The sequence below is a fragment of the Cloeon dipterum genome, chromosome 1, assembly GCF_949628265.1.
Source record: "Cloeon dipterum chromosome 1, ieCloDipt1.1, whole genome shotgun sequence".
In the NCBI taxonomy this organism is placed as follows: domain Eukaryota; kingdom Metazoa; phylum Arthropoda; class Insecta; order Ephemeroptera; family Baetidae; genus Cloeon; species Cloeon dipterum.
The window spans coordinates 16,527,460-16,551,676 of NC_088786.1; the positions used below are offsets into that span (position 1 = coordinate 16,527,460).

A 24,217-nucleotide genomic window follows, 5' to 3' on the forward strand; every position below is an offset into this window, starting at 1 on the left:
CTAGCATTTTTAGCTCACTCTCCACCTGCTCTCCACTCTGATTGTGAGTTTTGAGCAGCTGGAAACTCTGTGCATGATAACATGTTGGGTCATCTATCGGCAAAGACGGCAAACGTTTGTATTTTGCACTGCTGTACCTGCCCCCCTCGCTCTTTCTCTCCGTTCACGTTCAGTATCTTTGTTATTGTGGTAAACACGTCCTTCAGGTTTGGTTCGTTGTCGATGTACTTTGCATACAGCACCAGACTGCCTCCACTGCGTGCGTAATTAGCGTCTGAAGCTACCGAGCGATCGCCCAACGATGGCTGAAGGGTAATTTGTTGAAGCACAGCGCTGCTATTGAGTGGCAATGATCCAATTCTTGCTGTTGCGAACCAGTTATCTTGTCCCCCAATGCCCGGAGACACGTCGTTACCTGACCTAAAATTAATGAGCTCAAATCAGATTGACGACGTGCATCCGCATCTCTGCGGGTGCCTAGCCCTCTGCCTGCATAAAGATTTCAAGCTCAAAATGTGGATTAATTGATTTGGTGCCATAAAAACTGCGCAATTTCTTGCTGCGGACAGCAGGAAGAGAGAGTTCATGGAACTCCGATTACAACAGCTGATAGCGAGTTTCGCCTCAATTTCGTTTATCAACCAGAAATTATACTTTGATCACGCCAGGTCGCAATTATTTCTCTTAATGACATTATTGTGTCTCGGAAATATTATACTTTGTTTACAACTGTACTGATGGACTGCATCATTTTATATTTGTGTGCTACAGGTCAGGTGATCAGCAACCTTCAGGCTCCAACCAGGCCCAGCCTGCAGGAGGTGCGTGGTCATGGGGCTCGATTTTCCAAGCAGCGCGAGACAAGGTTCGACACCCTAAACTATAAGTCATAGGCCTCAAGTTTTCGTTTTTGTTTTGTTTTAAATGTTTGCATAATCTGTTCAAGTGTGACATAACACCAAAACACAGAAGAAAAATATTTTTTATTATTTCAGTCAGCCGAAGTGATGGAATTCGTAAAACGAGACCTAGACGAATTTTCCTCTGCAATGAGTAATCAAGCAAGCAATGTCGTTTCAACCACTGCCACCGTTCTAAAAGATAAGCTCAAGGTTTGTCTCCTGCATCACAAATGTGCGCAGGTGTGATATTTTATACTGTTCTGATTACACGGCAGCTGGACGATGAGGAATCTACAGCTGGCTCGATGAAAAAGAGCATTTCCTCCTTGCTTGGACAGGTGAATGAAGTGCTCAACCCTCAACCTGACGACGAGGATGAAGAACCACTTGTTATTCAAGGTTCCGAACCGGTGTCACTCTCTCCCTTCCAGGTAAGCAGCTCGCTTAAATTATAACGTTACCGCGACTTAAGGATAATTATTTAGAAAAAGTTAGTCGACGTGGCCAACGATGCATCAACCTTCCTTCTTGACCCTGCTGAGGACAAGACCTTAGCACCACAGTTCCAAGCTTGGCTAGAATGCCAAGAAGAGAACTCTTTGAACACCAACCGCTTAACGAAACTGCTGTCGTCAAACGCTCACTTGAAGGCAAACTATGAGAAGCTCGTCCCTGAAGAGGTAATTACAACAAAATGATTTAATGAACTTCTTTGTTGAGAAACCTTTCTTCAAACAGATATCGCACCTCCAGTTTTGGCAAAGATTCATGTTCCACAAAGCTCTTTTGGAAGACGAAGAGGCTAGACAACAAGCTAAACAGAAAAGACTGGAGGAGGACAAGCAGCGGGCAGTTGAGGAAGCAAAGAAATGTAGGCTATCTTCTACTCAGTAACTTTCAAGTTTTCACCACATTAAATTTTGAGCAGCTCTGAAGCACGGAGTCAAGGTTGGCAGCAGTGTTGAGCTCTCTGAAGAAGAGCAAATCCGCCTTCTTCAGGAATACGAACTGGAGTGTGCCGCTGCCTCTAGAATATCTGGTGATCTACCCATGAAGGCGGACCACTACTCGCCGCCTGGCAAAGACCAGCTCAAACCAACGGACATTAAAACTAGGGACAAGCGCGACATGGTTATAGTTGGCGATGGCCCCAGCAACAGCAGTAGTGGACAAACTTCTGTTGGAGATAAAGGTAGATTTTGTTATTCATGTTCCAAATTTATAATTAACAGTCGTGATATAACTGTGCAGAGAGCATTGACGGAGACTGGGAGAAAGAATTCGACTTGGAGGACGTAGACGACGAAGCTACTGCGGCATGAGACAGGAAGCTCGCTAAATAGACAGTACTGGGTCTGGTTCCACGCAGTGAGATTGAATGTGAGTGAAGTGGCATTTGCTAGTCAGCAGCAAAAAAAGTGTGCATCCGATTTGTCGCAACCCCAAAGTGGGGTTACAATGAAAGAGAGTATTTTGGTACATCTGTGAATCCCGAGTGGTTGTCTTATTTTGAGAATCTTAGTTCTAATGATTAACATTTTTAATTTTAAGACAATTGAAGCATAATCAATGCTTGCCAGTGAATTTTGGCATTTGATTGTAAGAGCGTCCGTACCTCTAAAATGCAGCCTATTTCTGTAGGCAGCGTCGCTTGCAGGCATTTACAATTTTTATAGCAGTTGGTCGATCGATTTTTTTCCAACTCCTATATTGCTGCACTTTTGGTCTTATCCTGCTCGACGCATACCTTTTATCTATACGTTATTCTATGAGAATAAAAGAGATAATTTTGAATGTATCTAATTTGTTCGTTTTTATTCCAATTCAAACTATTGAAGGTTTAATAAGAATATAAAAATATACAGATTGAAACACCACAGATTTAGATTATTAAATGGACATATAAATAAATGATTTTGGAGAAAAAAATAGTAAACTTATATAGAGACGTGATTTTTGGAATCGCATGCCGCTTTAATGAACTAGTGCTGGACTTAAATAGTGGCCACTATAATGTGACGTCATCACTGCTGAGTTTGGTAAAGATGCACCAAACTGTTACCTATGACCATTGTTGGTCTGTTTGCTAGATTTTCCTTTTTTAACAAACAAAAGTCCAACCATCAGGACATGTCCTACCCTTTTTGTTACCCCAGCCCTTCATTTTCTGAAATTACAATGCACTGGCCGTTTTTTTATGTCCAGCGCATGTTAACTTACGCAGCGGCAAAACCAAAAGCTCTAACGGTGCTCTAATTTTCTGACCACTTTAGCTGCACACAGAAGTAGTAATTATTTTGACGTCCTTATCATTTAACCATCCATCCTACTATCTAGCCAGAGTGACGTGTAGGGAAAAATTATCAAATGAAGCAGCAACCCCTAGACAACCACACGTCACATACAGCGAATAGTGTTGTTTTCCAAAAGCTTTGATGAATGATGGTTAACTAATACTGCTGTAAAATATTGTGATCTTTTGAGAATATAGGAAAAGGTCTCTGGGCCGATTTAGATGGTTATAAACGGGTTTTCGAGATATTTATATATCAGTTCAGCACAATAAACCAGTTTTTCTGTCAAAATTTGGCATTTTTGCTTAAAATCATACATTTCTGTTCAATGTCAAGTTGCTAGTCATTTTTAACGAGAAATCTACCAAATGCAAAACCGTAAAAAAATGCAGAAAAAGCTTCGAAACAAGAAATTTAATGGTAGCTGTCCAAATTGGAAAAAAATATCAAAACAAATGAGGTGCGATTTTCTTTCTCCGTTGAGAATGAATTTAATCCTTTCTTTAATCATACCTGAACTTTGTTTTGTTTATTCCTTTAATATACTCCTTGCATTACCACCTATACGAAAAAGAAAACTAATTTTTCCTCGTTAAAAAGATGTGCGAATGATTTGAAAATGTAGAAAAATTCCTCTAAAGTTCAAAACCCCAATCCCCTATGAAATGCCATTATGTCTTTAAATAAATGACAGTGCGTAGTTAATTTTTCTGCTCCTCTTGCTTATATTTGTTGAAAAGCCTGGTAAGCATTTTCCCTGGACATTAAAAATAGCCAGGAAAATTTACAAAAGTAAAAGTGGTCTGCGTGCGTACGCGCGGGAGTGCATTAACTAGCCTACGCGTAACGCGTAGCAGGAAGAGGCGGGTCAGGCGGGAAAGAGGGTTTCTGGGTCGCGTGACGGGGTGCGCAGGTCTGGAGATGAGGGTGCGATTGATCCGTCGCGGGAGGCTGCGACCGAGAGGAGAGCCCCCGACTCCATCGGCGCCGTTGGAGTATGAGCAAGTGGACCGCGAGAGAAGAGTGCCGCTGAGGAAAGCGCCCTGACAAGTGAGGCCCTCCGCCCTCGACACACGCTCGCCGCCTTCAAGCAGCAGACACACTAACCGAGAGTAAGCGAGCCGCCACCCCGCCAGAAATGCCCGCGATTCCGGGCTTTAATATGTCGGCCATCGGGCCGGTGGTCGGAAGCCTGTGGGAGACGGCCAAGTCAAAGATTCCCAGCAAATGCAAGGAGATGGCCGGCGGGGGCGGCCCGGCGGCCGCTCCCAACGAAAACACCAATTTTGCTAAGTTCGGGGGCGGAGGGCCACAGCAGCGGAGTGCGGGCTCGCACGAAATGAGGGACTTGGGCCGCGGGCGGGCCGCCAGCACCACCAGCAGCGACGACTTCTGCGGCGGCGAGTCCAGCCAAAAAGGACCCGACTTTAAGATCAACGAGTGGCAGGCCGCTTGGAATGTCACCAACGCTATTCAGGTACACGAGCGAAAGTGACGGCGCTATTGGATCTCAAGTCTCAAGGAAAAGAAAATTCAAAATCTGATGCCGTGATCAAGACATTTTAATTAATTTTTATTGTTATCTCTTCCTATCCCATTCTTGCTCCAATCAAGCTAAATCAATATTTTACATAACTTAAACAACGATGCATATTATTCTGTATATTTTTTCATATTTTTTAAGTTAAATTTTAATTTTTCAACTTAAAAGTTGAGACGTACAAATTTTTAAGATATTTTCTATTAAGCACAAGCAACACTTTCAAAAATAAACATTTTGTCTGATAAAAGAGTATTGTGTGATCACCAGACATGGCGTAAAATTTTATTGATCGCTCTCGAATGGCTGGTGTACGCTCATAATACACAGTCACCCCCTTCATGGACCACAGATGAGAGCTGGCGCATTCGCAGCACGTGTTGCTTCACGTACATCTAAATTATTATTTTAATAACAGTTAAGATTTAATTTCTTAACTTCTGCTCAGAACTACCCGTGAGCTATGAGAGCTTACCGGGCCCCAATAACACCGCCGAGCTGATAACATGGGGCCCAATGGGGCCATCCTTTCGCCTCCCCAAACCGAGGTCTTTTAATTCCAAAGTAATCTTTATTATGGTTCTGCAGGGCTATTTTGCCCCATACATTGTCATATCCAGACAAAATAATATCAGTCTTTTATTGAAATGCCAGACATTTGTCCCTGAAGCCTCTGGGAAGGTGCGAAAACCAGCAAGTGGCGTGGTGTGGTGCCGGTGCGCCACCCAGCCATTGAACTATTTGAGTATTTTGAGTCACTGAACTAACCACCTTTTGCAAGTAGTAGTACGTATATTTTTTATGGAAAACTATTCACCATACAACCCCTCAATTAATATAAGCATGAATAATCCTTTTTATTTAAAATACACATTTGATTTGCTGCCTCGAGCGATTAAAATTTTGTTTCGTGTGCTGCAGGGCATGTTCATTGTTTCTCTGCCGTTCGCGGTGCGGCAAGGCGGCTACTGGGCCATCGCTGCAATGATTGGTATCGCGCACATCTGCTGCTACACGGGTAAAATTTTGGTTGATTGCCTTTACGAAGATGTGGACGTGTACGAAGGCGAGGAAGAGGGCGCATTGCCACCAAGACCACCACCTCCAACGCGACCGGAAAACATCTCCTGGGAGGACGACAGCAAATACCAATCGACGGACGTAAGCGCCTGCTGCAACTGATTTATGCAACCCTCGCGACATTTTCGCTGCGCCAGTTGCATAGCTCTGAATTTATTAATGTTGTAGATAATGTCCAGAGCTGGAACTCTCTCTGTTATTACGAATGGATCCTTTTTCAATATATTTTATGAAATTAAAAAGAATACTAATTTTGGATCAAATCCAAAACTAGAAGCCCATTTTTCCTTATTATACTATAATTTTATTAATGAAATTACGTAAAGGTTTACATATAACTAACCCTTTTTGCCAATTCAAGAAAAAATGTTTGCAAAAATTTCCGTTTTTTCCTTGCAAATAATTAACTTAACAGCAGAAACTTAATGTTGATTGCAAATTCCTGTAGAGAAAATCTTTTAAAAATTTATAATTTTCCAGTTTTGGGATCAACCCGCTGGGTACCAGCAACAGCAAAGCGTGACCTTTGAAGACGAGCAGTTCCAATCGAGCAACCCCAACAACCCTTTTTACCAAGCGATAGAAGAAGAACAAAAACAACAGCAACAAGCCGTGGAGCCTGCCCAACCGCAACAAAACAACGGAGTTCCGAGAGGCCGACTCATAGGAAAACGCAAAGTCAGGGTGAGGGACAGCTACGTGGCGATCGCAAGGGACTGCCTAGGACCAAAGTGGGGCAAGCGGATGGTCCACTGTGCCCAACTCATTGAGCTGCTGATGACATGCATCCTGTATGTCGTCGTCTGTGGAGATCTCATGGTAAAAGAGCTTACAATAAATAAATAAAATAAATCCACCTTAAAACGATGAAAATTATAACTCCACCGCATGACACAAGCCGATTAAACAGAGCTCCATACAAAATTTAAATAAAACAATATTTGGTTGAAATTGCGGTTCAGTGCTCCAAGAGGTTAAATTTACAATTGATCCTTGTTGCACATTTTTCTATTTTTGCAATATATATTATTTATTTTATATTTTGCCTTTTACTATTGGCCAAGAATTAAAGAAGTGAAATATTAATAAATAAATTCTGCGCTTGATAAAATATTTTAGGTAGGCACATTCCCCGAAGGACCCATCGACACCAGGTCTTGGATGATGATTTGCGGCATCCTCTTGATCCCACTCAGCTTCCTGAAGAGTCTGCACGCCGTTTCGGTGCTGAGCTTCTGGTGTACCATGTCTCACTTGTTCATCAATGCCATCATCCTGGGATACTGCCTGCTGGAGCTGCCCGACTGGGGCTGGGGCAAGGTCAAGTGGACTCTCGACCTCGAGAAGTTTCCTATATCGCTGGGAGTGATTGTGTTCAGCTACACCTCGCAAATCTTCCTGCCGACCCTCGAGGGCAACATGGAGGATCCTTCCAAGTTCCGCACCATGCTGGATTGGAGCCACATCGCAGCCGCAATATTTAAGTCGCTCTTTGGCTACATGTGCTTCCTCACCTTCCAGGTTCGGCATTTCTTTTAATATGTATTTATTTTCGGCTTTTATTCAAATTCTTTCAATTTAAACAGAGTGACACACAGCAAGTGATCACCAACAACCTTCACTCTGCTGGTTTCAAAGGGCTCGTCAACATCTTCTTGGTCGTCAAAGCCATCCTCTCATATCCACTGCCATATTACGCCGCATGCCAGCTTCTCGAACGCGCAATGTTCAGGGGCAAACCAAAAACGTACTTTCCATCAGTATGGGAACTCGATGGAGAGTTGAAGGTGATGTTTTTTTATCGAAATATGCTCTCAACCACTAAATATATGTTTGTAAACAAATTTTTCAGGTATGGGGTCTAGCCTTTCGCGTGGGAGTAATCATTGGCACAATTCTGATGGCCATCTCGATCCCGCACTTCGCCACCCTGATGGGCTTCATTGGCAGTTTTACTGGCACGATGTTGTCGTTCATCTGGCCCTGCTACTTCCACATCATACTCAAGGGCCACGAGTTGGATGATAAAACGAAATACTTCAATTATTTCATCATATTCCTGGGTGTGCTCTTTGGAGTCATCGGAATCTGGGATTCGGGGTCCGAACTGATCAGGGCCTTTTCCATAGGTTTGCCCTTTTAAGGGTTTAGCGTCATTCGTCAACGTGAACGGGGTCCTCTTACTGACGCTGGGCTTTTAATTAAAAATATCTTTGAAACTGTGATAGCTTGGAATATTTTCCCGATGATGACTAAACACATTAACGAAAGTTTGATTTCTTGCTATTTGCACATTTTGCCAAGAATGTTAAAAAACTCACACAACTCCCAACAACTCGCAACCAAAAGCCCTATGAGTAAGAGGATCCTGAACTGAAATGTTTGTTTTTTATAATTGTGATTGCAAAACCAAGTCTTCCGCTCTGCAAAAGCAATGAAACTTTGTCTTCCATATATATGACGAAAAATGTAAAAAATGTGCGTCTTCCATTTATAGGCGAGTTAAAAGTTATAGATGTGAAATGTGAGTTATACACACGCTGCAGTCGTGCATTATACATTTAGAAAAGTAAATAGAACAATGTAAATAATTAAAAGGCTATATCAAGAAGCTCGCCGTCAATCGCGAAAGCAATTGACGCGCATCGTTGAAATTTCTGTAATCCATTGCAATTATAATTACGTATATATCATGCGAATAATCGTGTGTCATCGTTGTCGATATTTTAAAATGTGTGTATTTACAGCAAAAGTGATTGAATCCAGAGTCTTCCATTCACACTTTTGTGGTTATTTTCATCAGAACTTGTAAATGCCGAATTGAAAATGTGAGTGTAAATCTGAACATAACATTGTCGAGATAAAGATAAGCAGCAATAAAAAGTCAGTGACACAGCTAAACTGTATACACACGCAAGGAGGCTTAGAAATATTCTAGCAGCCACAGCAGGGAAAATCGTGTACCAATAAGTGGCAAAATCATCACAGGTGTGTGCAAAATAAAGTGTCAAATTATACAGTCTATCTCAAAAATAATGTTCAACCGCATTAATTTTAACGACTGATTTTTGCTATTGGCTATTCTAACGTAAATAATATGGTTTGATTTAATTTAAAAATCAAAACAGGAAATTAAAAATCATGGTAAAATGGGATTCAAACGTAAGAAGTAATGAGAGCGAAAATTACTTTTAATGAGAGCCTTGTTGTTGATTAGCAAAGCGTCTTCCAATAATTGGTGACAGACAAAAGTTTGCGCCTTATTTAATTCTACTTGTTTGTTAGTTTTTCGTTAATTTAATACAATTAATACACTCTTATATAAGATACTCATTATATATTAATGTTGTGCGACAGATAATGTTATGAAAATTATGATTATAATATAATGTTAACATCCCAACATTATACACAAAGAAAATTAAAAATAAACATCATAGTCGCGTAAATATAAAGACTACTTCTTATTTGCAACAACAGAACGAGTCACAGCTCATTTCAGCACTTATTTTTACAGGACGTACAACAAAGAATTTTCTAAAGGACTATAACTATGTTAAAACGTTGCTTGATTTCTTCAGATTTGGCAGTGTTCCTTGAAATAGTTTAGTCGCCCTCGTCAGGGACAGGAGAAAAAATTGATGCCTCGTGAAATGTACCATTTAAAAATGGGCGATAAGGTTAAAGCATAAGAGTGGAAACGATTTACAGCAAAAGATCACCAGAATCTTTCAATCTGAGATCCAGAGAAAAATCTTCAGCCACTTTGACTTGTATATATTTGAAAAGGATTTGGATCGGTACGGTATTTTAATTGGCACAATATATATTACGTTTTCTGTTTTGCTAAAATACAGCAATTGGCAGGTTAGCGCAGTTTAGTTTATTTCTTAAGTAGTGGTCGTCGAAGGCGCGCCGAGCGTTTGTGCGATTTGTTCCTGCGGCGTCTGGCCGGCGGTGGGAAGGTGTTCGGAGTGACTGAACTGGTGGTCTGCGCCCACGCGGCCAGCACGTAATCTTCGATTTCACACTCGTTGGTGCCCCGCCTGATGCGGAAGAGGCCGCCCTCGCCCCATTCAGTGCCCCACGAGTTCATTGCCAGCTGTTTCCAACAAAACCAGTTATTCTCTCAAGCACGCGTGGCGTCAGGATGAGGAAACTCACCCAATATTTGATGGGAGGTCCGAAGAGCGCGGGTTCCTCGCCCCAGCCGATAAGTCTCACGCTGTGGTAACCTTCGATTCTTTGACCTTGCCTCGAGGCCTGGTACACGCCATTTCTGTACATGAAGAACTCGTGGTGCACTCCCATGGTTGCTGCAAGTCCAATTATTAACACCCGAGTCGTGATTTATGCAACACGCTTGGCCCAACTGCTGAGCACGTTGCATACGCTACTCACCCTGGACGGGGCCGGATTCGTGGATTTCGTGCATGATGTCCTGTTCGGATTGAATCCTGTAAGCCGGGCCTGTGCGGTACGTCTCGGTCCTCGGGGGCTCGATCTGGTGCTGCGGTGGGCAACGGGACGCAGCCAGTGAGCGGATGTTCTTGCCGATCTTGCACTTGCTATTCTGCTTGTGGTCCCCAATGTAGGGGTAGCATCTCTCCTCGATTACTCTGATAACAAATATTAAATTTAGTATGGGCATCCAGCGTAAGATTCTCGCAGAAAATGTGTGAAACGATGTTGTGTCAAACGTTTTATATTCTGATCATAAACTTTTGGTGGTTTTTGTTGCTGATCTTTTGGAACACAGAGCGCGGAAATAATCGAGGTCTATTCAACTCGGACTATATGGCTATATTTTCCTATTTTCCAAGCTATTCAAGTGATTTTTAATTGCATCATAATTTCTAAAATTATTTAAACGCAGTCTTCGTGCACCTGGTGATCCTTCGAAATATGAAGGTGGTTTAGCATTAGTATTACGAACAAAAGGAGTGAGATTTGATGCAATTAAACCAACAATTGAGTTTCTAGTGGCAAAAAAAAAAAAACATAAGAAACAACACCAAGGACGCTCAATTCGAACCAATATCATTTAATTCAATAATTCTACCCCCAGAGGACACGTGTTTGGGCCGCATTTTGGCTATTTTGGATTTGCGAAATTTTATGCACAAGGGTATAATTTTATTTTTTTCCACCTTATTTTATGGCCTTGACCTTTGACCAACGAAGTTGGTCACCACGGGCAACTTGTTTTGCGTCAAATGTGGAACATTCTTTATCTATCTCAATCCAGGTAAGAGTTATTATTCTCTAGAAAAAACACCTGTTTCATACCACCGCAAAATTTAAGCCCTTGTAAAATAGGCGATTTTAATTATTTAGGTCTTAGGGCAACCCCTCCAGAAAATTTCGTCCAAATCTGAAGACCCATGCCAATTATTTCACTTAAGATAATTTTCCACATATTTTTCTCCCTTTAATCGGTTATTTATTAAATATTTGAAAATAATATGAGATGTTTTCCTAATATTTGTTTCCGATTCACACTTTTCATACTTTGCAGTCACTTTTCACTCGATGGAAATCATATCCTCGTACTTACCCGTATTTCCTGATGTGCATCCATGCCCTGTCCAGGTGTCCACCTTGGCAGCCCTGCTGTCCTCTACGGTTGCACTCGAGCAGCTGTTGCGCCGACAGGTCGACGATCTCCCTGCCGAGGGACATGATACCGAGTCGGTCGCCTGCCACCTGCACGGTGCTCAGGGCCCACGAGGAGGCGCACCAGCCCTGGTCCACCACCCCCGAGATTTCTTCCGGCCATTTCACGCGGGCGTCAAAGATGCGCGGCAGCTTGCTGGGGTCGTACACTCGCTTGACTGGTATTAGGCCCTTGACCTGTTGGCCATTTTTTCCAATCAGTGCGATTATACCGAGCGAGCGGCTCGTTTCTATGCTATCCCTAGACAGATGTGCATGGAACTCGCTTGATTGATCAAGGCTCTTTATTTGATCTCGTTGATTAAGCATTTGATCCGCTTAATTTACTGACGGAAAAAACATTTAGCCTTGGTCAGAGAAAGATCTACAATGTAATCACTTGGGCGAAATTAATCGGTTTCTGACTCTTTAAAAAGAATTGTTTAGTTCTGGCAAATTTACAGAAAACAAGCCTGTTGCTGGCAACATTACTGATGAATAACAAGGAAAAAGTCGCAAATACACTGACCGTTCTGCGGGGCTCGAGGGTGCCAAGCTTGAACTGCTTTCCTTCGTGAAGGGCATGGCCCCAGAAAGAGGAGTAGTTGGCTGCGGTCCAGGTGAGACCACGCTGGCCGTTGACCCTGTCGATGGTGTCTGGCTCGACAAGGCACTCTATTTGCTCACACGGCATCTCAAATTTAGTGGGGTCAGTGTAAGATCTTTGGCAGGTGCTGAGCGAATGAGCATATATTTATTTCATGGTAATTCTAGCCGTCATTAAATGACATTACCATGATTTGCAGTTGACCTTCGAAGATTGTCCAGAAAAATATTCTCCCCCATTGAATATGCATGATTCTAAATTTTAAAATATTGTTATTAGTGTCGCTGGAGGCTGAAAATATAAGTTTTGAGGGTACAAAATAGAGTTTTTACAAAATTTTTAAAATGTCCGGCAGTTCAAATATGTTCGTCAAGTTTTTAAACGAAAATTTTGTCCTAGATGATTAAAATTTCATCAACTCAATATTGTTCAAATCAGACCATTAATTTTAAATCGTTATTTGATTGAATGTAAATTTCCTATCTGCAAATTTTATGTGAATTAATGTAATTGTTTGAATTTATGTAAATTTAGGATTTAAAACAGAATAAGATGCAACTACCAAAGCAGCCAAATGAGCATTGCGATTATTTTTAATTTCTACTAAATAATGACAGAAAAATGGTCTTTAAACAATAAGAAATATTTCAATAAATAAGATTCGTGGAAACTGGATAAAAATATGTATTAGCCACAATAATGTTTAAGAATTTTGGATTCTTTTTTAATTAAAAAAGCAATCCCACGGTTTAAAAGTGACAAACCCTTCCGAATTTCTTCGATGCCGTGGCAGACGCTCCAGTAGTCTGGACAGCAGTCGTCGTTTAACGTCCTGTTGCAGAACTGGTCACAGTAGCAAAGGGTGCCGAGGATGGGCGCCGAGCACGTGTCGGTGCGGCCGTCGCAGCAGCCGGTACTTACGCGGCCGCAGTAGGGGCCGGGTGGCAGGTCGGAGATGTCGCCTTGGTAGGCGAGCACGGCGGCGCAAACGAGCAGGCAGCCGGCCCATAAACTGTGCCACCGCACCCCGCTCATCTTACCCCCTGGAAAGGCGAGATTCGATTAAAGCAACTGCGAACGAGACTCGGGCTTTTGTTCGCTGCAGACGAGATCAGCGATAATGAATGGGCTTTGACGGTCGTAAAACTAACCTAACCGACGAGGTTCATGAACGCCTCCAGTGTCGAGCGCGAAACAAAGCAAATGTAAAAAATAAAATAACAACGCGAAAGAAAATAACGAGGATGTGTCTGTCTGTTGGTCTGTAAGGACGATCAAGCTAATGACTCGCTCGCTCCTCCACGCTCGTTTCGCACGCCGCTAATTTATGCGCGCGACTGACGAGTGACTTGTGTTATTACGCTGTTATTAGAACCCCGCGCCGCGCCGCGCCCTTCTGTGTGGTCTTTATTTTGTCAACTTGAGCACCGGCTTTCGCGCGCCACCAAACCCTACGTAAACAAGTTCCGCGAATTTAGTAATTGAGTCGTCGCGTTGAGGGGTAAGTTGTGACAAAGCTGGCCGCAGAGTTTGTGTTCGCATGTCATGCCCATGTGAAAAGACATGTTGTGAAATGTTTAAAAATAATCAACCACTTAATACGACCCAAGAATTTTTAAAACAAACAATCTTAAATTGAGTTACTCAATATGCACTGTGTCGTTTTTAATGAAAGTTATCCCGTGCTTAAAAATTGATAGCTGGATAATTAAGCATAAAAAAACTTGAACATAAGTAATTTCTCAAGATGTGTTCTCATGTCACGGAAATCGCCCGGTAAAAATGTGATTTGTTCGAAAGAAATTGATCTGAACACAGGATTTGGAAAAAATCTACACTTTCACAGACAGCTTAATATTTCGCAACCTATTTGCTGGAGATTTATTGATGCTAATCAGCTAATGTGATTTCGCGTTCATTATCTTATTCAAATCCTAACCCAAAAATTTTAATTCAAGGACAGTATCTGTGGCGCTTAGATAAAGAACAAGTCTCAAGACAAAAAAGCGCGCGCATTAATTATTTTTGTTTTTAAGACAACATGTATTCACAAATCTAGACAAAATTAACAAAAAATTATCTGTTTTGTAAATATATTTAAAAATTGTTATTTTTTTCTTGAAATTATGGCCGTCGTGGCGATCTACTTTTAGTGAGAGTGCGAGTAAGGAGTGCTATTTCTTGCAAGTCAATGGCCCTCTTCTCAACCATTTATTTAAAAATATTTAGAACTTCAAATTTAACTTTGTTAATTCCTTAATGAAGCCAAATTCAACAACTTTCCCCCTGAAGTGCACAATTTTCGCTATATTAACTACTGCTTTAACTGTCAGGAACCATCTTGATTTTTTCAATTGTATAATTGTTGCAATTTTGTACAAGTGACTCAATTAACTTTGAGTTCAAAATTGCACCAATGGTGCACTTTAGAATTGAATTAGGAACCCCCTCCTATTGACAATAAATAAATAAATCCGCTTCATTAATTAGTAAAAGTTCAATTTTAAACTAAAAATTATTCTCGTTTTAATTTGACCTTAATTAAGATTATTTAGTTTGGCTTTATTTATAGGAACTAAACTCATGACTCAGCAACGCGGTCTTTTTATCTCAATGTTTGCATTCTCGGTTTGAAGCTGAAAGTGCGCTCTGCTCTCAAACAGCGCCATTCATTGACCATAATTCCCAGCACATTAATTTTCTCCGCATCTTGCATTCCATCGTGGAGGCACGTTTCGCAGCTCATCGAGCTACAACAATCCGATATTTGTTGATATAAACAAGGTATTTTCGCACGCATTTCTCAGACAAAGCGCTTCTAAAAGTCGACGTTGGCTGCAGCTTCTGTCAAAACAAACGATGATGTAAGGCGCGCGCGCCTCAAAATCCGGTCAGAATGAGTAAACGCAGCGCAGATCTGCGTGGGCCGCGCGCCGTGAAAAACGAAAAAGCCGCTTTGTGGAATGCCTCTGATATAGTCCCTCTTGGCCTAATGCGCTGCAGAGAACAGAGAAAATCGGCAAAGAGCGTGTAAAACGTGAAACGCGCGCATTCTCTGAAGTGCTGCACTTACTGCTCGCAAGCCCGAGATCGGTATCGCGTTTTCAAGAGGCAGCCAACACACATACTGCTGCTTTTTCAGCTCCAGTAGCGCCGGCAATGAATTTCCTCCAGCGCACAATGTACATATATTAAAATAATGTATTCGCAAGCGAGCGAGAGCGCAACATGCGCGCGAGATGTTTGTCGCCAGGCGCGCCGGGCGAATACGCCACTGGACTTACTGTGTGTCGCTCGCTGTCCGCCTTTGCTGCTCTGTGCGCATGAAAAATTATATATTTTAAGGAAGCCGAGAAGAGGCAGCAAGCGGTCCTGCAACTTTCCATTCCATAGCCACCACAGCCACACGGCTGTTGCGGTCGAAATTCGCACTCATTTTGCAATTTATGTTTGCGACACCTGTAGGCGTAAAGGTTTTTTCATAAAGAGTGACAGGCCGTAATGAACTTTCTTATGCCAATCATTTCCACTATTATGCGGGGTCTGAGCAGGTTAAAAGGAGTAAACATTTATTTCTTTATTCTTTACGATTGTTCGTTTAAACAGATGCGGAATGCGGAGAAGAAAATAAAGATCAAGAATAGGTCAACAGAACCAGCAGAAAAGCTGCATTATACGATCTGCCTCAAGTATTGTGAGCCTCAATAACCAGTATTTAAAAATGCAACTCAACCAAATTTTTCTATTATTAAATTTTTTGTAACGTTTTGGAAATATCTGCTTAAAGTTCAAAATATTATTTTCTCAGGAATTAAATATGAGATATTGCTGTAATTAAATACAGTAGATAATATTAAAATTTCAAGCCGAGTTTTTAGCTTCTATGAGTTTAAATTGTTAAAATTAAAAAAGACTTTTTATAACGACCCTGGCCGAAATATTAAAACCAGAAGAAAGAGTACTCTGAATATTTATGAATCGTAACTTCGCTGAAAACTTTTATCATGTAAATTAATGCCATCAAATTTTAACCGCCCAAAAAAGAAAGTACGTCTAAATGAAATCATTAAATGTGTGCAATGAATAAGAAATTTAACTATGTCTTCGTTTTGGCCTTTACATCATGCAGTGTGTCTGAATAAATCACTTTGCGACAGGATAAATGTCACTTGTTCTCTTGAGCAAACAGCCACTTGCGCTGTACACGCGAGTAAGCGTCAAGTATTTCAGACACATGCTTCTGTGTTGAGCGTTTTTGCACTATACACACCAATCTGCTAAAAGCATCAAGCGTAATCGTTCGGTAATTACTTCTCTGTCGTCAAGTCTTCGAAGCGGGGTGAGTTTTTCACACGTCCAACGCTGTGCTGTGAATATTAAAGCACCAGCTTCCAATTAGCGGTTTTCCGCTACTAAAAGGTGGTTTTCATTTTCGACCAAATGTGCCGGCTTAAGTGGTTTTATGGGTAACAGACTGTTTTAATCGCATTTTCCCCTTGGACGCCGAGTGTAATTTCTTCTTCTACTTTCTTCTCTGCGCATATGTTATATAAGCACTCGTCACGCTCTTTTCAAATCAACGATTTTAAAACCCCCATTCAAACGCTGGTTTCCTTTCCCACTCGCTTTTTGTCTGAGGTATTCACGAAATTGGCAAGTACACAGGTGTGATGTCAAAACAATTCGAGTGAGATTAGTCGTGCAGGTGAGCACATCAGTCGTGAAATTGTTTCAAAAAGCAGTCAGCGTTAAAAATATAAAAGGAGCAGCAGCATAGAACGTGTTCGCAAATAGCGGCGCGAGTGCTGAGAAAAGAATCCGCTGTACGGCCTGGTCTCGCGCGCGGCATCGCTAAATGAGCAAAACGCTAATTGCATATCGGGGCGTAATTAAAATACCGAGAAGCCTCGAGTGCATCGCGCTTGTCGGCTGGCAGCGAGCCATCGCTAATTTATTCGGTGCCAGCGTCGCTTCCAAACATGCCTCCTGTCCTGTTGAGGAATTATGAGATAAACTCGGTGATATTGTCCAACGCGCGAGCCGCATGATTGTTGCTGATGCTGATGCCTCGGGGCTGATGTCATCTGCCGAATTTATGATTTTATTGCTCGGCGAAGCGTATATTCGTAAACTTGTGCACCAATAAATTCAATTTAAAATTCCGTCGGCGCGACCCTGGACGCCCATTACTTTCCGTCCAGCCGGCTGGGGCAATTTGAATTTTGGCCGTCTCGCACGCCTTGTTCCACACTTGCTTCTGTGCATCTCAATGATACCTTGTAGATAGTTATTTCACAGCTAGCATACTGGTCTGGCGCAAGTGAACGCGACCCGGGTGACGGTTTGACCTTTTGAAATGAGCGTTCGTTTGAATTCCTCACCGATTCCCTCTCGCTAAGGCATATTTTTTTATTTTGCGAATAATTCGAAAGAGAAACGATAAGTATTAATACACCTGTACGTACAGCACTTAAACCGGGAAGCTGCTGCAAAAAGCAGCCATCACGAAAAAATACGAGACATCTTACAAAATCACCATCGTTTTCAACGATTGTAAGCGTGGGCTGTGTTTAACCTCAAAACCAGATATTTATTTTTAAAAAATTTAGAATTACTAGCACTTAATGATTTGTTCTAAATGACACATAAGTAATTATTTCATATTATTTCTACATTTAAATTACTTATATCTACATGACCGTTCAATTTTATTTTATTTTTTATGGGTCAAGCCATCTTTATAAAATATATTGTAGTGCGAAATTGCGAAATAAATTGAAGCTTTTGAATTTCCACTAATCGAATCAAGTCTTATAAATGTGCAAAATTTTAGTAAATTTAATGTATTTACGTTAAAACGGAACTTAGGAACATTTGACCGACAAAGCTATATGGCTCAAGCGGCTATCACGCGCCCAATTTCAGAGTTGGCAAAGTCAAAGCTATATAATCCACATAATCTGATTGTTTTCGTACCTTTAAGCTAGCTCTGGCCTTGGAGGTGCGGTGCAATAAAATAGAGTGCTATCTAACACCCTATCTTTGTAAGAAATAATTGCAGAAACTCGCAAATCCGAACGACACAACATCTAGATCGCGGATCAGATCATCAAGCTAAGGATCTTTCTCCTTAAAGGGGAGCCATTGTTAGGGAAACGCTGAAAGTGATTTTATGGGCGTCGTAAAGGTGGATTAGGCAAACCTACTTTTGAAAATAAATCATTTTCTTGCTGCCAACGCTAATTTCCCATAAACACGTTGGTCACGTGCGATATACGTTCCGCGGTCAAAAACGGAGAGATGAAGTCATTATTTTCATTCATTCAGTCCTGCGCCTAACGAGAGTCGATTGTTCACTATCGACGAATCTAGTATCTGCACGTGATTTTTGTCTTTTGCTATATTGCATACGCACTAGAACAGCAAAACGCACATCCTCTGACAATGAGTAGAGAATTTTATCGATCGCAAGAGCAAATTCACTGGCAGCCTTCGAAAAGGACGATAAGATAAAAATGAACGTGGACCTAGGTAGCCGGCCACTTTATCGATTTAAGCAGCCACTATGCAATTGTGGAATTAGAAATCGAGTGGCATGCTTGGTAAAACATAAGCAGGTGTCTTCGGTTTTCCTAAAAAAGCCCTTCTAGGGCGGAAAAGATTGCTGCAGCACAAGATTATAAAGCCTGTCGTGTATTGACACAATCTCGCTCGTCGTTATGAGCAAACATAGACGAATATTGACAAACTAGCTGCTTAAATCTCACTCGGGAGAGATAAGAAGATGTTTTTAGCATGAAAACGGCCGCATGGGAAACACACCCGCGGTCATTGTCCTGGAATAATTGAGCGAGTGCATATGAATGTGCGACAAATATGAATTTTGTAACAATTTAGACCGGTTCAAATTAGAGCAACGTCTGAGCGTTCACAAAGGGTCGTTATTTAAACGCACACTGCACTTATTTTTTACGAGTGAAAGAGCTCCGGAATGCTGTTCAATATTATGCACAATAACAGTTTACATGAAATATCGGGATCGACAATTCGTGGCTTTTCCAGCGCTGCAGAGGTGAGTAATCGCGCGTAATTAAAGGTTGTAACGACTAATTAGTTGAAAAACGATAAGCACGACCGGCAAACAAATGCCGGGCCAACCAATTTTGTGTAATAACATCTCTTAGCCGATTGCCGTATATTTTTGAGTTCAGCAGACACAAACACCTGTTGTTACAGGAGATGAATTGTGCAATTATGATTTTGGAAGAAGAGAAGCCATATTTCTGCGAGCGAGTCGATTTTTTTTACTTTGTCCACTTAACAGATTTCGAGTGGCACAAAAAACTTGCTTTCTCGCGCCTGGGAAAATGTTTTTTCTGCACGAGCAGTCTGGACGGCAAAATTTGATTGACACATTTTGTTTGCCCTACGAGTTTTTTAATGCAGGCAATGAGATGTGCAAATATTTGCGCCGCTTAAGACGCTGATTTGTGAAACCTTGGTGCAAAAACGATCGTGTGACTCCTCAGCTGGAAACATATATATATATATATATATATATATATATATAAAGTGTCGTTGCACACTTTAAAGAGGGGCCTTGTGGCAAATAACATTGTTTGCCTCCAACTATGAGCGGTGCATTATGCTAAAAAATCAACAAACACTCTCGAGAGGAAGTCTTTCTCTGCAGGAGACGAGAGAACGAGCACTTTTATTCGATTTAAGCTCACTCAACTGCCACTCTTTTTGCGGTCCCTCCGCTCTTATTTATTTTTTTATTGAAAACTACACTGATATGATCTGACAGTTCAAGGCCTGCAGTCTTTCAATATTTATTCAAATGTTTTTCGATAGGCTGCTGTTTGTCGAGCAAAACGCTGAATAATAGCGAAGCCAGCTGGCAGCTGGCTTCTCTCGCGATTTGGTCCGTCGGGATTTACGAGCGCGACTCTGCAGATGAGAGAGAACTAATTGACAACATATTGAAAGCGAATGCGCTTTTATTACTGTTTATACGAAGCACCCCCGAGGCATGTCTGTGAAAATTTTCCGCGCCTTCGACCATCTAAGGAATGTTTTTGATACAATCTTCAGACGTGTGGGAAGTGATAGCGAATGAATGGATTTGGAAAAAAGATTTGCATTTCTATAACGAGGCTCTCGGTGCCTGCGGCGAAAGCAATTCGAGTTACTTACTTTAGCCTTTCGGCCGGTGCCAATTCTCAAATAACCTCCTCTGGTTCCGAGAAACCGGCGTGCTCGAGAGGGAAGGCTGTTGTCACAAATCAAAAAGATTCCGATCGCGAGCAGTGAAATAAAACACGGCGCCAGTTTAAGAGCCGATCGATTGGGTTGAAAAAAAGAAACTCACATCAATCAAGGTGCCAAGAATCTTGGCCTAGCAAGAGCGGGGCGTCGCTGGGCGGCCGCGGTGAATGAGTCTTAATTAATGAGGCTATCGTTAACGCGCTCGTGACACAATGATGACAATCACGTCTGATTCGGGGCTAAAAAAGTTTAATTTTAGTCGAAGGTCGTGTGCTCGAGTGCGCGGCTCATTGTCGGCAATCCGAGCGTTTCACGCCCGAGACGAATGAAGACAGAGCGCGCGGTTTAAAAATACGCCAAATCGACCCATTTCGAATCGAAAAATCATCCAATCCTCGGGGCTGCGGTTTCGCGAGGCGGCCGGCGTGAGAGCCGATGAGTCAGACCCGGTTCGTACCTGGAGCGAGCAGAAACCAAAGCCGCGGCCGCGAGATCTCCTCCCGCTGCTTCTCAGCACTCTCGGGCACTCGCGAGAGCACCGAGACGCGTGGCGATCGCTGCACCGACTGAGGACAAACTCGCGGTTGTCTTCTCCTCCGCGGCACCCCTCCTCGCCCTGGTGCCGAGAGGTGTGCGCGTGCAATCACGTGTGAATGCAATCGCGCCTCACCGCCGCTGCCGCTGCCGCTCTTGTCACCCACTCTGACAGATTTACGGCCGCTATTTTCTCAATTTTATAGCTATTTACTCTTTCATTATTATTTGCTCTTGTTTGCCGCCGGCCTCCAGTTGGACACAGGTCTGAATTGCGCCAACACAATAGAATTTGCTTGCGCGATCGCATTTTTGTGCTGTCGATTTTGCTGTTCTCTTCGGATGCGGAGGCATGCGATCGAAAGCGAACTTTGCCTTTGCTGCGAGTAATTTATTCTTGCTGACGGATTTTTAACGATGCGCCACGTAATCGTGTACGAAGATTGATGTCGCCATTAATTTGAACTCTTTTAATGTGCATAATGACGCTGGACAATTTATCTGACCTTATATTTAAAATAAAAAGGAATTTTAATGAAAAGCAGCTTTTTGGCGGTGACAGAAATTATGGATTTTCTCATTTAAAATTTAAAACTTAAAGTGGGAAATATTTAAAGGCACTTGTTTAAAAAATCCTCTCTAATTAGTCATTAAAAGGTACATTGCAAATTATCTTCAAAATTTTTGAAGTAGAATTCTACATTTTGAAAAAGGAGCAGTTTTTATTTCAGAAACAAACATTTTTTGAAAATACAGTCCAAAAAATTCCAATGAAATTTTAACTAGTACTTTTCGGCTGCGCGGGGCTGCTCTTTTTCGAACATAATGAAGAATTACAAAAAGTGGAAGAATTAAATTTAATGTTTCTTTGTAGGCTTGCGATCATTTTAAGAGGAAGGCATGTCAATGGAACACTTTTTGTTTTTGCTTTCTGCAATGAGTACAGTCACTTATTTTCAACAGCCGGTGATTCAGGAACCTATGCAATGGATTTTGTTTTGCATGCTGACAATGCTTTATAGACCGAAACAGCAGTTACGAGAACGTGTGAAACTATTTTTATCTTAAATTATTACTTTTTAAACACCTATCCTATTGTTAAAAATCCACTTGAACCGAAGTAATAGGTATTTTTCCAAATAAATCTTGGGTTAGGAAAAACACAACATACTTCATACCTCTCCGGTTCTTCTGTTATAGGCACAGTTTTCAAATTGAAACTTGATTATAGCTCCGATTATCTCCAAAGCATTGTCCATCGCGAGGCCTCACAAGATGCGATTGGCTACTTTTCAAATAAGAGTCCTCCAAACGGGAACTCCCAATACGTATATAGCAAAATTACCATGCCTAAGTGCTTCATGCAAATGAATCAGATTTGAGTCGCGAAAACGCTTAAGTGCACACAACGTGTATAAAAATGTTGGTTGCGGCGCGCAGACAATAATACTCCGAAAAGGCAGCATGCGCCTAAAGTAATTGCTAGTCTGCCGAGCGTATTGTGTGAGAGTGTGTGCATTCTTTTCCATACGAGCGCGCAGAGAGTGATCCACGAGGTGCTTTTAAACTTTGGCCAGGAGGCAATAAACGATAAACTCGCATTGAGAAATTCAATATTCGATCAGAGCGCAGAGATACGAATAAAACGCAGGGGCAACCCACGCTCGCCAGCATGCCATGTCACTCCCCGAGAAAGCCTCTAATCGCGAACCAATCTCCACAAAGCCTGAATGCTCAATTAAATTAATCCTTCTTCGTGCGTGCGTGTGCAGTGCTCAACCTGGATGCATCGCCGGCGCCGCTGAGAGCTGAGTGGATTTATGAAATTAATGCATTAATTTAGAAGCGCCGCCGCCGCCGCGCGATGCGCATTATTACCAGCGCGAGCAGTGGATCCGGAGCGAGTTTGTTCTCTGAAGGCAATATTTCAACCCACAGCGCGATTTCATGATGTCGGTGTTTGCACCACGACTTGCTTACGTCACCGTGGCTGCTGTAGCAAGTTTTGCATCTCGAGCCCGCCCTCGTGAATCATAAAATAAATCGGCCTTTGTCTCTAACCGAAAACAGACTTTGTCGCAGACTTTGAAACAAAATCTGCATGCGCCTACGTTATTCCGCGCCTAAACGAACGTTTTAATTTGGTCCGGCATTCCGCATAAGTGATAATTTAAATATCCCTTTCGGAGCGGAAAAATGCTAATGAGTTTGGGCGTTTTTAACCTCACTCGTCGGAATATTTGCAAGAATTTCACGCGGAGTCTGCTTCTTCGCACAATGCGCAGATAATTTGTGTTTGTTCGTGGATAATTATTTATGAGACAAGAAATTCGGAATTAAAATTGCCCTTCAGCTCATAAAGCCATGGCCTTTTAAAATTCATGCAAAACTTACCCAGTCAAAATAAATAAATAAGTATAAAAACGACTAGTTTTATTGTAGCAGACAAGAATTTCTGCCATAGGTCTGTCATGTAAAGCAATTAATTTGGCTGAAATTTGGATGTGAAACCTGTTTCTGAATGCTATTCCGTAATGCTGCGGACTTACATAGTTTCTCTTTACTTGCATGCTAACAAATTTAACCAACAGTTTCTTTGATTATGTTTGGCTTTCGATCAAAAAACTCAAAATGAGTATTATAAACATAAAAATTGACAAATTATTTTTCTCCATTAATTTACAAGCATTAAATTAGAATTAAAAGTCCTAATTATAAATAATTTACCTTCAGTAGAGGCAAACAGTAACGCAGGTCCTTGCTCCACGCAAAGTTGACGCCGCACTAAAGTTTCAAGCAACGTCTCTTATAGCAACATTAATTTATCAGTCCAAGTTCCCCCTACTGTCTTGATGAAAATCGCCAGGTAGATAGCTTGCAGGTTAGATTGCAGTGCTCGTCAAATTCATAACTTGATATGTATGTATTCACGTACGTATTCGCTAATGAAATTGCCGCTTTATGGTGTTGTTCATGCCTCTCGTAGTAATTCGCACTTGCAAGGCCCGAGGCGTAAATTGCCTCAATTTTTCACTGCCTCCACTTTTGTGTTCGCGAGGGCGTCGCACGTTGGTAATGACAAAATCGTGTGCTGCTTCGGCAGATAAAGGCGAAACAAGTTCGCATTTGTGTCGTTGACCGAGTCAAATTCAAAAGTTAGTGCGACACACACACACACCGCGACTTTCATTGTAAAAAATAATGCTGTCTGCGCGCTGGGATCAATTTGCATTTCCAGCGCTCCTTACCAAGAGCTGTAATTACAAGACACCTCTTAATTGCCAGTCAACTTTCCAAGGCCGCTCTGCAGAATTTAATAATTTGCATAAAAGGA

General features: G+C 41.8%; 3 protein-coding genes across 5 annotated transcripts; 2 read left to right on the plus strand and 1 right to left on the minus strand.

Moving 5' to 3' along the window:
* Positions 1–149: 149 nt before the first annotated feature.
* LOC135947714 (BSD domain-containing protein 1-like) lies at positions 150–2,705 on the plus strand. The gene is made up of 8 exons (XM_065496636.1): positions 150–312; positions 772–865; positions 996–1,112; positions 1,178–1,333; positions 1,388–1,582; positions 1,641–1,773; positions 1,831–2,094; positions 2,154–2,705. The coding sequence occupies exons 1-8, from the start codon at positions 302–304 to the stop codon at positions 2,222–2,224; spliced, it is 1,041 nt and encodes a 346-aa protein (XP_065352708.1). The 5' UTR covers positions 150–301; the 3' UTR covers positions 2,225–2,705.
* A 1,425-nt stretch (positions 2,706–4,130) lies between these two features.
* VGAT (vesicular GABA transporter) lies at positions 4,131–9,248 on the plus strand. The gene is made up of 6 exons (XM_065497955.1): positions 4,131–4,673; positions 5,658–5,897; positions 6,297–6,635; positions 6,936–7,337; positions 7,403–7,603; positions 7,669–9,248. The coding sequence occupies exons 1-6, from the start codon at positions 4,335–4,337 to the stop codon at positions 7,957–7,959; spliced, it is 1,812 nt and encodes a 603-aa protein (XP_065354027.1). The 5' UTR covers positions 4,131–4,334; the 3' UTR covers positions 7,960–9,248.
* Positions 8,987–23,724, minus strand: Swim (Secreted Wg-interacting molecule). Of its 3 annotated transcripts, none has more exons than XM_065497976.1 (8): positions 23,611–23,724; positions 12,843–13,121; positions 12,266–12,332; positions 12,001–12,205; positions 11,374–11,669; positions 10,218–10,435; positions 9,981–10,132; positions 8,987–9,918 (listed from the first exon to the last, which is right to left on the minus strand). In XM_065497976.1, exons 2-8 carry the CDS (start codon positions 13,111–13,113, stop codon positions 9,700–9,702), a joined length of 1,428 nt encoding a protein of 475 aa, XP_065354048.1. In that variant the 5' UTR covers positions 13,114–13,121; positions 23,611–23,724; the 3' UTR covers positions 8,987–9,699. The 3 variants fall into 3 exon arrangements, with proteins under 3 accessions (XP_065354048.1, XP_065354039.1, XP_065354056.1); XM_065497967.1 differs by lacking the exon at positions 23,611–23,724 and adding an exon at positions 20,807–20,966; XM_065497984.1 differs by lacking the exon at positions 23,611–23,724 and adding an exon at positions 13,230–13,254.
* Between the last annotated feature and the right edge of the window lie 493 nt (positions 23,725–24,217).